At 47.3% G+C, this 14490-nt stretch overlaps 1 protein-coding gene across 4 annotated transcripts in view; it reads left to right on the top strand.

Moving 5' to 3' along the window:
• Nucleotides 1-14490, top strand: part of astn1 (astrotactin 1) — a 178875-nt gene that overhangs the window by 75802 nt on the left and 88583 nt on the right. For all 4 annotated transcript variants that reach the window (XM_072912140.1, XM_072912142.1, XM_072912141.1 and 1 more), the window contains exons 8-12: nt 4128-4295; nt 5768-5852; nt 7625-7699; nt 9142-9279; nt 12442-12592. In XM_072912140.1, the coding sequence (XP_072768241.1) occupies nt 4128-4295; nt 5768-5852; nt 7625-7699; nt 9142-9279; nt 12442-12592 (617 nt within the window). The remainder of the gene's footprint in view (nt 1-4127; nt 4296-5767; nt 5853-7624; nt 7700-9141; nt 9280-12441; nt 12593-14490) is intronic.

Raw genomic sequence — 14490 nt, 5'->3', positions numbered from 1 at the left:
AACCACTGTCAGTAACTACAGTTGGTCGCTACATCTGTAAGTGCAAGTTAAAACTGCACTATGCAAAGCCACAGCAATTTATCAACAACACCCAGAAACGCTTCGCTGGGCCCGAGCTCATCTAAGATGGACTCATGCAAAGTGGAAAAGTCTTCTGTGGTCTGACATCATGTGCCAGTCATGGGACAGTCACATGACTGGCACATGACATCACATGACTGTCACATGACATCACATGACTGGCACAAGACTATGTAGTACATGTTTGAAGGTGGTGATGAGGTCTTCTCCGTGGTCAGGGTCTAGGTTCATTATGACGTCACATGACTATGTAGTACATGTTTGAAGGTGGTGGTGATGAGGTCTTCTCCGTGGTCAGGGTCTAGGTTCATTATGACGTCACATGACTATGTAGTACATGTTTGAAGGTGGTGGTGATGAGGTCTTCTCCGTGGTCAGGGTCTAGGTTCATTATGACGTCACATGACTATGTAGTACATGTTTGAAGGTGGTGATGAGGTCTTCTCCGTGGTCAGGGTCTAGGTTCATTATGACGTCACATGACTATGTAGTACATGTTTGAAGGTGGTGATGATGAGGTCTTCTCCGTGGTCAGGGTCTAGGTTCATTATGACGTCACATGACTATGTAGTACATGTTTGAAGGTGGTGGTGATGAGGTCTTCTCCGTGGTCAGGGTCTAGGTTCATTATGACGTCACATGACTATGTAGTACATGTTTGAAGGTGGTGGTGATGAGGTCTTCTCCGTGGTCAGGGTCTAGGTTCATTATGACGTCACATGACTATGTAGTACATGTTTGAAGGTGGTGGTGATGAGGTCTTCTCCGTGGTCAGGGTCTAGGTTCATTATGACGTCACATGACTATGTAGTACATGTTTGAAGGTGGTGATGATGAGGTCTTCTCCGTGGTCAGGGTCTAGGTTCATTATGACGTCACATGACTATGTAGTACATGTTTGAAGGTGGTGGTGATGAGGTCTTCTCCGTGGTCAGGGTCTAGGTTCATTATGACGTCACATGACTATGTAGTACATGTTTGAAGGTGGTGGTGATGAGGTCTTCTCCGTGGTCAGGGTCTAGGTTCATTATGACGTCACATGACTATGTAGTACATGTTTGAAGGTGGTGGTGATGAGGTCTTCTCCGTGGTCAGGGTCTAGGTTCATTATGACGTCACATGACTATGTAGTACATGTTTGAAGGTGGTGGTGATGAGGTCTTCTCCGTGGTCAGGGTCTAGGTTCATTATGACGTCACATGACTATGTAGTACATGTTTGAAGGTGGTGATGATGAGGTCTTCTCCGTGGTCAGGGTCTAGGTTCATTATGACGTCACATGACTATGTAGTACATGTTTGAAGGTGGTGATGATGAGGTCTTCTCCGTGGTCAGGGTCTAGGTTCATTATGACGTCACATGACTATGTAGTACATGTTTGAAGGTGGTGGTGATGAGGTCTTCTCCGTGGTCAGGGTCTAGGTTCATTATGACGTCACATGACTATGTAGTACATGTTTGAAGGTGGTGGTGATGAGGTCTTCTCCGTGGTCAGGGTCTAGGTTCATTATGACGTCACATGACTATGTAGTACATGTTTGAAGGTGGTGGTGATGAGGTCTTCTCCGTGGTCAGGGTCTAGGTTCATTATGACGTCACATGACTATGTAGTACATGTTTGAAGGTGGTGATGATGAGGTCTTCTCCGTGGTCAGGGTCTAGGTTCATTATGACGTCACATGACTATGTAGTACATGTTTGAAGGTGGTGATGATGAGGTCTTCTCCGTGGTCAGGGTCTAGGTTCATTATGACGTCACATGACTATGTAGTACATGTTTGAAGGTGGTGGTGATGAGGTCTTCTCCGTGGTCAGGGTCTAGGTTCATTATGACGTCACATGACTATGTAGTACATGTTTGAAGGTGGTGATGAGGTCTTCTCCGTGGTCAGGGTCTAGGTTCATTATGACGTCACATGACTATGTAGTACATGTTTGAAGGTGGTGATGATGAGGTCTTCTCCGTGGTCAGGGTCTAGGTTCATTATGACGTCACATGACTATGTAGTACATGTTTGAAGGTGGTGGTGATGAGGTCTTCTCCGTGGTCAGGGTCTAGGTTCATTATGACGTCACATGACTATGTAGTACATGTTTGAAGGTGGTGATGATGAGGTCTTCTCCGTGGTCAGGGTCTAGGTTCATTATGACGTCACATGACTATGTAGTACATGTTTGAAGGTGGTGATGATGAGGTCTTCTCCGTGGTCAGGGTCTAGGTTCATTATGACGTCACATGACTATGTAGTACATGTTTGAAGGTGGTGGTGATGAGGTCTTCTCCGTGGTCAGGGTCTAGGTTCATTATGACGTCACATGACTATGTAGTACATGTTTGAAGGTGGTGATGATGAGGTCTTCTCCGTGGTCAGGGTCTAGGTTCATTATGACGTCACATGACTATGTAGTACATGTTTGAAGGTGGTGATGATGAGGTCTTCTCCGTGGTCAGGGTCTAGGTTCATTATGACGTCACATGACTATGTAGTACATGTTTGAAGGTGGTGGTGATGAGGTCTTCTCCGTGGTCAGGGTCTAGGTTCATTATGACGTCACATGACTATGTAGTACATGTTTGAAGGTGGTGGTGATGAGGTCTTCTCCGTGGTCAGGGTCTAGGTTCATTATGACGTCACATGACTATGTAGTACATGTTTGAAGGTGGTGATGATGAGGTCTTCTCCGTGGTCAGGGTCTAGGTTCATTATGACGTCACATGACTATGTAGTACATGTTTGAAGGTGGTGATGATGAGGTCTTCTCCGTGGTCAGGGTCTAGGTTCATTATGACGTCACATGACTATGTAGTACATGTTTGAAGGTGGTGGTGATGAGGTCTTCTCCGTGGTCAGGGTCTAGGTTCATTATGACGTCACATGACTATGTAGTACATGTTTGAAGGTGGTGGTGATGAGGTCTTCTCCGTGGTCAGGGTCTAGGTTCATTATGACGTCACATGACTATGTAGTACATGTTTGAAGGTGGTGGTGATGAGGTCTTCTCCGTGGTCAGGGTCTAGGTTCATTATGACGTCACATGACTATGTAGTACATGTTTGAAGGTGGTGATGATGAGGTCTTCTCCGTGGTCAGGGTCTAGGTTCATTATGACGTCACATGACTATGTAGTACATGTTTGAAGGTGGTGATGATGAGGTCTTCTCCGTGGTCAGGGTCTAGGTTCATTATGACGTCACATGACTATGTAGTACATGTTTGAAGGTGGTGGTGATGAGGTCTTCTCCGTGGTCAGGGTCTAGGTTCATTATGACGTCACATGACTATGTAGTACATGTTTGAAGGTGGTGATGAGGTCTTCTCCGTGGTCAGGGTCTAGGTTCATTATGACGTCACATGACTATGTAGTACATGTTTGAAGGTGGTGATGATGAGGTCTTCTCCGTGGTCAGGGTCTAGGTTCATTATGACGTCACATGACTATGTAGTACATGTTTGAAGGTGGTGATGATGAGGTCTTCTCCGTGGTCAGGGTCTAGGTTCATTATGACGTCACATGACTATGTAGTACATGTTTGAAGGTGGTGATGATGAGGTCTTCTCCGTGGTCAGGGTCTAGGTTCATTATGACGTCACATGACTATGTAGTACATGTTTGAAGGTGGTGGTGATGAGGTCTTCTCCGTGGTCAGGGTCTAGGTTCATTATGACGTCACATGACTATGTAGTACATGTTTGAAGGTGGTGATGATGAGGTCTTCTCCGTGGTCAGGGTCTAGGTTCATTATGACGTCACATGACTATGTAGTACATGTTTGAAGGTGGTGATGATGAGGTCTTCTCCGTGGTCAGGGTCTAGGTTCATTATGACGTCACATGACTATGTAGTACATGTTTGAAGGTGGTGATGATGAGGTCTTCTCCGTGGTCAGGGTCTAGGTTCATTATGACGTCACATGACTATGTAGTACATGTTTGAAGGTGGTGATGAGGTCTTCTCCGTGGTCAGGGTCTAGGTTCATTATGACGTCACATGACTATGTAGTACATGTTTGAAGGTGGTGATGATGAGGTCTTCTCCGTGGTCAGGGTCTAGGTTCATCCTGCTGCAGGGCAGCCAGCTGGATGCTTCTGATTGGCTGAACCCGGCCCAGATCTTGTTGTTCCACCAACAGAACGCCAGCGGACCTTGGATCAACGACCTGTGTGGGCGTCGCCTGCTGGACCCTTGTGAGCACCAGTGTGACCATGACACAGGTCAGCATCTTACACCATGTCCATATACCCTCATTCTTCTCATCTTACACCATGTCCATATACCGTCATTCTTCTCATCTTACACCATGTCCATATACCGTCATTCTTCTCATCTTACACCATGTCCATATACCCTCATTCTTCTCATCTTACACCATGTCTATATACCCTCATATACCCTCATTCTTCTCATCTTACACCATGTCTATATACCCTCATATACCCTCATTCTTCTCATCTTACACCATGTCTATATACCCTCATATACCCTCATTCTTCTCATCTTACACCATGTCTATATACCCTCATATACCCTCATTCTTCTCATCTTACACCATGTCTATATACTCTCATATACCCTCATTCTTCTCATCTTCTTCACATATTCATCTCAGGGTTAAGGTTAGCATTAACCCTAACCATACATACATACATACATACACACACACACACACACATATATATATATATATATATATATATATGTATGTATATATATATATATATATATATACATACATATATATGCATACATACATACATACATACCTACATTAATATAATATTGTTTACAAGTGTATACTTCCTAAAGTATATTCGTGTACTTATGGATGATGAAATATTTGACTGTATGTATGTATGTATGTATGTATGTATACTTACTTACATACATTATTATAATATTATTTACAAGTGTATATTTGTGTGGATGATGACATATTTGACTGTATGTATGTATGTATACTTACATTATTCATTACTATAATATTATTTACAAGTGTGATGATGAAATATTTGACTGTATGTATGTATGTATGTATGTATACTTACATAATACATTATTATCATATTATTTACAAGTGTGATGATGAAGTATTTGACTGTATGTATGTATGTATGTATGTATACTTACATAATACATTATTATCATATTATTTACAAGTGTGATGATGAAGTATTTGACTGTATGTATGTATGTATGTATGTATGTGTGTATACTTACATAATACATTATTATCATATTATTTACAAGTGTGATGATGAAGTATTTGACTGTATGTATGTATGTATGTGTGTATACTTACATAATACATTATTATCATATTATTTGCAAGTGTGATGATGAAGTATTTGACTGCTACTTGACCCGACACTCGTCTTCAATGTATCAAAAAAAAAAAAACACATCTTAGAGACGAGTGTCTGCCATGAATTATTTACAATGCTAGTCTGCCGTTGTCATGGCAACCATGTCTGTGACCTTTCTATAACCACTAAAATAATCATCAGCATCTTTTTGACATTCTTCTCCTGCTGGGAACATTTGACTTTTACACATCTCCCATTTCATATTAGCTTACCATTTCTATATATTCTTCCTGTAATGACAATGTGTACATTAGAAATACTGCATGCAGTACAAACGCAGTACTAGTATTGAAAGTATTGATTGGTGATGACTTGTTTGACAGGACAATGTCTTTGTCTCAACGGCTACATGAGAGACCCCGTCCACAAGCACCTGTGCATCCGCAGCGAGTGGGGGCCAAACCAGGGGTAAGCCAACACTGTGGTGTCACGGGTAAGCCACCCACCGTGGTGTCAGGGGTAACCAAACAATGTACCCACTGTAGTGTCAGGGGTAACCAAACAATGTACCCACTGTAGTGTCAGGGGTAAGCCAACACTGTGGTGTCACGGGTAAGCCAACACTGTGGTGTCAGGGGTAACCAAACAATGTACCCACTGTAGTGTCAGGGGTAAGCCAACACTGCACCCACTGTGGTGTCACGGGTAAGCCAACACTGTGGTGTCAGTGGTAAGCCAACACTGCCACCCACTGTGGTGTCAGGGGTTAGCCAACACTGTGGTGTCAGGTGTAAACCAACACTGCCACCCACTGTGATGTCATGGGTAAGCCAACACTGCCACCCACTGTAGTGTCAGGGGTAAGCCAACACTGCACCCACTGTGGTGTCACGGGTAAGCCAACACTGTGGTGTCAGGGGTAAGCCAACACTGCCACCCACTGTGGTGTCAGGGGTAAACCAACACTGTGGTGTCAGTGGTAAACCAACACTGCCACCCACTGTGGTGTCAGGTGTAAACCAACACTGCCACCCACTGTGATGTCATGGGTAAGCCAACACTGCCACCCACTGTAGTGTCAGGGGTAAGCCAACACTGCACCCACTGTAGTGTCAGGGGTAAGCCAACACTGCACCCACTGTGGTGTCACGGGTAAGCCAACACTGCACCCACTGTGGTGTCAGGGGTAAGCCAACATTGCCACCCACTGTGGTGTCAAGGGTAAGCCAACCCCTGACCCACTGTGGTGTCAGGAGTAAGCCAACACTGCCACCCACTGTGGTGTCAGGGGTAAACCAACACTGTGGTGTCAGGGGTAACAAACAATGTACCCACTGTAGTGTCAGGGGTAAGCCAACACTGTGGTGTCAGGGGTAAGCCAACACTGCCACCCACTGTGGTGTCAGGGGTAAGCCAACACTGTGGTGTCAGGTGTAAACCAACACTGCCACCCACTGTGGTGTCAGGGGTAACAAACAATGTACCCACTGTAGTGTCAGGGGTAAGCCAACACTTCCACCCACTGTGGCGTCAGGGGTAAACCAACACTGCCACCCACTGTGGTTTCAGGGGTAAGCCAACACTGCCACCCACTGTGGTTTCAGGGGTAAGCCAACACTGCCATCCACTGTGGCGTCAGGAGTAAGCCAACACTGCCATCCACTGTATTGTCAGGAGTAAGCCAACACTGCCACCCACTGTGGTGTCAGGGGTAAACCAACACTGTGGTGTCAGGGGTAAGCCAACACTCCCACCCACTGTGGCGTCAGGGGTAAACCAACACTGCCACCCACTGTGGCGTCAGGAATAAGCCAACACCGCCATCCACTGTATTGTCAGGAGTAAGCCAACACTGCCACCCACTGTGGCGTCAGGAATAAGCCAACACCGCCATCCACTGTATTGTCAGGAGTAAGCCAACACTGCCACCCACTGTGGTGTCAGGGGTAAACCAACACTGTGGTGTCAGGGGTAAGCCAACACTCCCACCCACTGTGGCGTCAGGGGTAAACCAACACTGTGGTGTCAGGGGTAAGCCAACACTGCACCCATGAACATGAAGACAACAATAGAAAAATCCAAACTCTATTTCAATATTCAAAGATTAAATAGCTAATAAAACACAGAAGTCAGCATTTTAAGATTATAATCTATTCTATTGTCATCTATTTATTGTCATCTATTTTACTGTCATCTACTTTATTGTTATCTACTCCATTGTGTTGTGATCTATATTCCAGTCCTTGGCCTTACACCATCTTCCAGCGTGGATTTGATCTGGTGATGGGAGAACAACCTTCTGATCGCATCTTCAGGTAATACAAAGTCCATTTTGTGTCTTCATTGAAAATCTCAGTCTAAGACTAGACCTGACCAATCTAGGTCTAAGACTAGATGTGACCAATCTAAGTCTAAGACTAGATGTAACAATCTAAGTCCAAGACTAGATGTGACCAATCTAAGTCTAAGACGAGATGTGACCAATCTAAGACTAGATGTGACCAATCTAAGTGTAAGACTAGATGTGTCCAATCTAAGTCTAAGACTAGATCTGACCAATCTAAGTCTAAGACTAGATGTGACCAATCTAAGTCTAAGACGAGATGTGACCAATCTAAGACTAGATGTGACCAATCTAAGTCTAAGACTAGATGTGACCAATCTAGGTCTAAGACTAGATGTGACCAATCTAAGTCTAAGACTAGATGTAACAATCTAAGTCCAAGACTAGATGTGACCAATCTAAGTCTAAGACGAGATGTGACCAATCTAAGACTAGATGTGACCAATCTAAGTGTAAGACTAGATGTGTCCAATCTAAGTCTAAGACTAGATCTGACCAATCTAAGTCTAAGACTAGATGTGACCAATCTAAGTCTAAGACGAGATGTGACCAATCTAAGACTAGATGTGACCAATCTAAGTCTAAGACTAGATGTGACCAATCTAAGTCTAAGACTAGATCTGACCAATCTAAGTCTAAGACTAGATGTGACCAATCTAAGTCTAAGACTAGATGTGACCAATCTAAGTCTAAGACTAGATGTGACCAATCTAAGTCTAAGACGAGATGTGACCAATCTAAGACTAGATGTGACCAATCTAAGTCTAAGACTAGATGTGACCAATCTAAGTCTAAGACTAGATGTGACCAATCTAAGTCTAAGACTAGATGTGACTAATCTAAGTCTAAGACTAGATGTGACTAATCTAAGTCTAAGACTCGATGTGACCAATCTAAGTCTAAGACTAGATGTGACCAATCTAAGTCTAAGACTAGATGTGACCAATCTAAGTCTAAGATTAGATGTGACCAATCTAAGTCTAAGACTAGATGTGACTAATCTAAGTCTAAGACTCGATGTGACCAATCTAAGTCTAAGACTAGATGTGACCAATCTAAGTCTAAGACTTGATGTGACCAATCTAAGTCTAAGATTAGATGTGACCAATCTAAGTCCAAGACTAGGTGTGACTGATCTAAGTCTAAGACTAAATGTGACCAATCTAGGTCTAAGACTAGATGTGACCAATCTAAGTCTAAGACTAGATGTGACTGATCTAAGTCTAAGACTAGATGTGACCAATCTAAGTCTAAGACTAGATGTAACAATCTAAGTCTAAGACTATATGTGACCAATCTAAGTCTAAGACTAGATGTGACCAATCTAAGTCTAAGACTAGATGTAACAATCTAAGTCTAAGACTAGATGTGACCATGTGACATAATATAATATAATAATGTATAATATTACAGGTTCACCTACACACTAGGAGAAGGAATGTGGCTTCCACTCAGTAAAAGTTTCGTCATCCCACCAGCAGAACTTGCCATCAACCCTTCTGCCAAATGTAAGACAGACATGACGGTCATGGAGGACGCTGTGGACGTCAGGTGAGTGTGTGTGTGTGTGTGTGTGTGTGTGTGTGTGTGTGTGTGTGTGTGTGTGTGTGTGTGTGTGTGTGTGTGTGTGTGTGTGTGTGTGTGTGTGTGTGTGTGTGTTACCGGAGAGTTGAGCGAGAGGCAGAAGTCCCGGAGGGGAAAAACAGGCTGGAAGGTCCGTGAGACAGGCAGGTAGTCCGGGCGATAGCAGGGCGGCAGAGGTCCATGTCCAGGCGGGAGGTTGAGGTCCTAGAGGCAGCCAGGGAAGCAGAGGGAATGCAGGAAGACAAGACACACAGCTGGTAACGTGGGAACGAAGGCAGGTGTACCCCCCTCCTATGGACAGATTCCAAATGTCCCAAAACTGGAACCAGAAGAACACAGGGATCAGGAGTCAAGGGAGCGTGGAGGGGTGAACTGGTGGTGGGTTGCTGCAGCCGGCGAGGCGGGCGACCAAGGAACGGCCACCTTCTTGGCCGTCGGGAAGGCGGACGCAAGTGGCGCCAGAACCCCAGCGTCCTAGGAGTTCCATGTCTCTGTTCTGGGCGTCTCTGCTGTTGGCGCAACAAGTGTCCATGAACTGGTTGTATAGGGCGCCGCTTGCGGGCGCCTGATGGCTGCCTGTGTGGCCGGCCAGCCGGAGTTCACAGGGGCGACAATGCTGGAGACGAGGAAAATGGTGGCGCTGTGGAGAGGTCCGCCAGAGACGAGGAGGATGATGTCGTCGGAGTCCGAGACGAGGAGGGCGATTATAGTCGGGGGTCAGAGACAAGGAGGACGATGTCGTTGGAGCCAGAGACGAGGAGGACGATAATAATAATAATAATAACTGGGATTTATATAGCGCTTTTCTAAGTGCCCAAAGTCGCTTTACATGTAGAACCCATCAATCGTTCACACCTGGTGGTGGTAAGCTACTTTCATAGCCACAGCTGCCCTGGGGTAGACTGACGGAAGCGTGGCTGCAATTTGCGCCAACGGCCCCTCCGACCACCACCTATCATTCATCATTCAATTCACCGGTGTGAGTGGCACCGGGGAAAAAGGGTGAAGTGTCCCGCCCAAGGACACAACGGCAGCGATTTTTGGATGGTAAGAGGTGGGGAGCGAACCTGCAACCCTCAGGTTTCTGGCACGGTTGCTCTACCCACTACGCTATGCCGCCCCTATGTGATGTCGTCAGAGCCAGAGATGAGGAGGACGATGTCGTCGTAGCCAGAGACGAGGCAGCAGGCTGAGGAGCTGGCCGAGGTGCTGAAGCATGGGCTGGCAGTGGAGCAGAAGCGGGCGCTGGCCATGGTGCTGAAGCAAGCGCTAGCCATGGTGCTGGAGCAGGCGCTGGCCGTGGTGCTGACACAGGGACCAGTCTGGGTGCTGTTGCTGATACGGGGACCAGTCCTGGAGCGGGTGCTGGTTCGGGGACCAGTCTAGGAGCGGGTGGTGGTGGTCTGGCTGGTGGTTGCGGCTTGGTAAGCCGAAGGACAGGTGATGTTGGTCTGGCTGGTGGTTGCGGCTTGGTAAGCCGAAGAACAGGTGGTGGTGGTCCAGCAGGGGGTAGCCGTTTTGCAGGCTGAAGCTGTGCTACCACACCAGCACAGCCAGCAGTACTATCCCCCCCTCCGAAAGTGGATGCCAGACGCTTCCCGCCAAATCTGGAACAGTTACAAAGGGTGGGAGACGGAAGGCCAGGAGGCGGGTAATTCCTCCTGTCCTTTAGTTATGCTAAACAGTCCTTAATGAGATTGAGGATGGCAAAAAAATATTTCAAAGTCACTGGAGGCGGGGCTAGAGTCACTGGGGGCGGGGTTAGAGTCACTGGGGCTGGAGCTTGAATCACTGGGTGCGGAGTTTGAATCACTGGGGAAGGAGCTTGAATCACTGGGGGCGGAGTTTTAATCACTGGGGAGCTGAAGGTGTCCCTCCTTGTGCGGGTGCGCCTCTTGCGCCTTACTGAACAGGTGCCTGCTGGGGGTGTCTGAGGGGATGATGTCCGTGGGCGAAGTGGTGAGGATGATGGCTTGCGAGTTGGTGAGGAAGCGGTCTTCTGCTTCCGACACTTTAGCCATTAGTTGCCCCCATGCCTCCATAGTGCCGGGAGAGAGATCCTCTTCTTCCCGCTGTACTTAGTCCTCGTCTTCCCACGGCTGGGTGTCCGCCTTGAGCTCCAGGTAGATGGCTTGCTTCTCCTCGTTGGACAGAAAATTCTTCCTCTGATGGACACCATGATGGCAGCGAATCTGCCTTCACGTCTGCAAAAATCCTTTTCTGATGAATCACAGGGGGCGGAGTTTGAATCACAGGAGGCAGAGTCTCCTGACAGCGAGACAAAGTCCTTTTGGGAGGTCTTCGTCCTCTCTGACGTGACCGGCACGGTGGTGTAGCGATCTTCCCGGGCCAGACGGAGTCGATGCGGACCGGCGATCCCTCTGGGTCCCACATCATACCTTCCAGATCCTAGGGTGAATAGCGCAGGGCCTCCGCCAAAAAAGCGTCCAACGCACACCACGTCCCGGGTACATCCCCGCAGTCAGCGTCGCGAGGATCGGACATCCGGGAGTGAAGTGTGTAATAAAATCAAAATGTGTGTGTGTGTGCGACTATGTGTGTGAGTTAGCTGTTGTGCGTTACCGGAGTGTTGAGCGAGAGGCGGAAGTCCCGGAGGGGAAAAAAACAGGCTCGGAGGACCATGAGACTGGCAGGTAGTCCGGGCGATAGCGGGGCGGCAGAGGTCCGTGCCCAGGCGGGAGGTCGAGATCCAAAAGGCAGGCAGGGAAGCAGAGGGAACGCGAGAAGACGAGACACACAGCTCGTAACGTGGGAACGAAGGCAGGTGTACTGAACAGGTAGCTACATTCTGGCGCGGTATGGCAGGTTGTGCAGGCTTAAGAAGGCAGGTCCCCTGATCAGCCACAGGTACGCTGATTGCTGGCGATTGATTGCAGCTGCTTGCTGCCGCCGGACTGGAACGCGCCTGGTGCGCTCCTGGAAGTGCACTCAGCGCAGCACACACATTAATGCGCACTGACGTGTACCCGGACCGTGTCATATACGGTATTTTTATGATATATTGACCTTATATGGTATTACGCATGTATTAGTGGTGTGGAGGCTGGGGTCACATGACTGTGCACCTGACACCTCATTGGTTGAAAATAATATTCTGTGTTGTTCCAGAGAAGAACTGATGATCAGTTCCTCCTTCGACTCCTTGGAGGTTCTTCTGGACTCCTTCGGTCCTGTCAGAGACTGCAGCAAAGACAATGGAGGATGTAGTCGCAACTTCCGCTGCATCGCCGATAGGAAACTGGACTCCACTGGCTGTGTGGTCAGTACACACGGTCCTACTACTGTGTACTCACTACAGGCCACACAATACTACTACTGTGTACTCACTTCAGGCCACACAATACTACTACTGTGTACTCACTTCAGTCCACACAATACTACTACTGTGTACTCACTTCAGTCCACACAACACTACTACTGTGTACTCACTTCACTCCACACAGAACTACTACTGTGTACTCACTTCAGTCCACACAATACTACTACTGTGTACTCACTTCAGTCCACACAATACTTCTACTGTGTACTCACTTCAGTCCACACAATACTACTACTGTGTACTCACTTCAGTCCACACACTACTTCTACTGTGTACTCCCTTCAGTCCACACAGAACTTCTGTGTACTCATTTCAGTCCACACAATACTACTACTGTGTACTCACTTCAGTCCACACAATACTACTACTACTGTGTCCTCACTCAAGTACTCACGTCAGTCCACACAATACTACTACTGTGTACTCACTCAAGTACTCACTTCAGTACACACAAATAGTACACACAATACTACCACTGTGTACTCACTCAAGTCCTCACTTCAGTTGACACAAATAGTACACCAAACACTACTACTGTGTACTCACTTCAGTCGACACAAATAGTACACACAACACTACTACTGTGTACTCCCTCAAGTACTCATTTGGGGGTATTGCAGCTGCTGTTTCTGCTGCCGTTTGTTTGTGGTGTGGGCGCCCGTGGCTGCTGGGTCTGGTGCAGGGGTGTGGCTGATGTTGTGACTGGTGGCAGCGCGCGCGCATGGTGGTTGTCAGGGCTGACGAACTGTGTATATGTATGTATATGTGTGTGTATGTGTATGTATGTATGTATATATATATATGTGTATGTGTACATATGTGTATGTATGTGTATGTATATGTATATGTGTGTATGTGTACATGTATATATGTATGTCTATGTATATGTATATGTATATGTATATATGTATGTATGTATATTTCGGGGGGTACGCTCTGGGCCTGCCTGTCAGGCGGGGGTCGACGCCTCAGGCTACTGCATCCGGACTGCGTGTCTGGAGCTCCTGGGTCCCACCGTCCAAGGTATTCCGAGGTGCTGCGAGTCGGCCAGTTGCTGTGGTAGTGACCTTGTGTGTCAGCATGTCTGTGATCTTCTTTTAATTCTTTTTATTTTTTATTTTTTTTATTTATTTTTAAAAAATATATTTTATTAATATTATTTTTTAATTTTCCCCTCCCTCAGGGGGGAAACTCGGCGGGGCGGTTGCTGGTTGTTCCATCTCCAGCGTTGGGGTCCCTGCAGGTGGGGTGGGTGGTTCCCGTGGCCCCGTGCCGGGTGGTCCTGCGGCGGCCGATTTGGGTGGGGTGGCCGGGGGTTGGCCTCGCCGCCCTCTCCGGGGATGGGGGGTGGGCTCGTGGGGGCCCGGTTGCCGGTGGGGCGGGGGCGGTCTTCCCGTCCGGTTGCGGGGAGTCTCTGGGTCCCTCGGGCGTCGCGTCTCGCCTTTCTAACCGTGTGGGGTGTGGTCTCTCGCTGGCTTGGGGTCTGGCTGTCCCCTGCTTTTCTCGTGCCCTGTCCTCTACCGGGTGCGTCTGTCTACGGCCTATTGCTGGCCCTTGTGGGCGGTGCGGTGGGCCGGGCTCTGGGGTTCCTGTCGCTGGCCGGCTTGGCTGCGTGGGGGCGGTGGTCCCTGGTTCCCTGGGCACCACGCCTCCTGTTTGTGGGTTGGGCTTTCGGGGTGTATATGTACACATACTGTACATATACATTCACTGTACAAACATACATATATACATACTGTACATATATACTTCATCAGTTATGCTCTCAGACTTTGATTAGTCCGAGCAGACATCATCAGTTCATGCTTTCAGACTTTGATTAGTCTGAGCAGACTTCA

This window comes from Nerophis lumbriciformis, linkage group LG33 (genome assembly GCF_033978685.3).
Source record: "Nerophis lumbriciformis linkage group LG33, RoL_Nlum_v2.1, whole genome shotgun sequence".
Classification (NCBI taxonomy): domain Eukaryota; kingdom Metazoa; phylum Chordata; class Actinopteri; order Syngnathiformes; family Syngnathidae; genus Nerophis; species Nerophis lumbriciformis.
The sequence above is the reverse complement of the archived record's forward strand: the minus strand, read 5'-3'. Positions and strand labels throughout refer to the sequence as shown.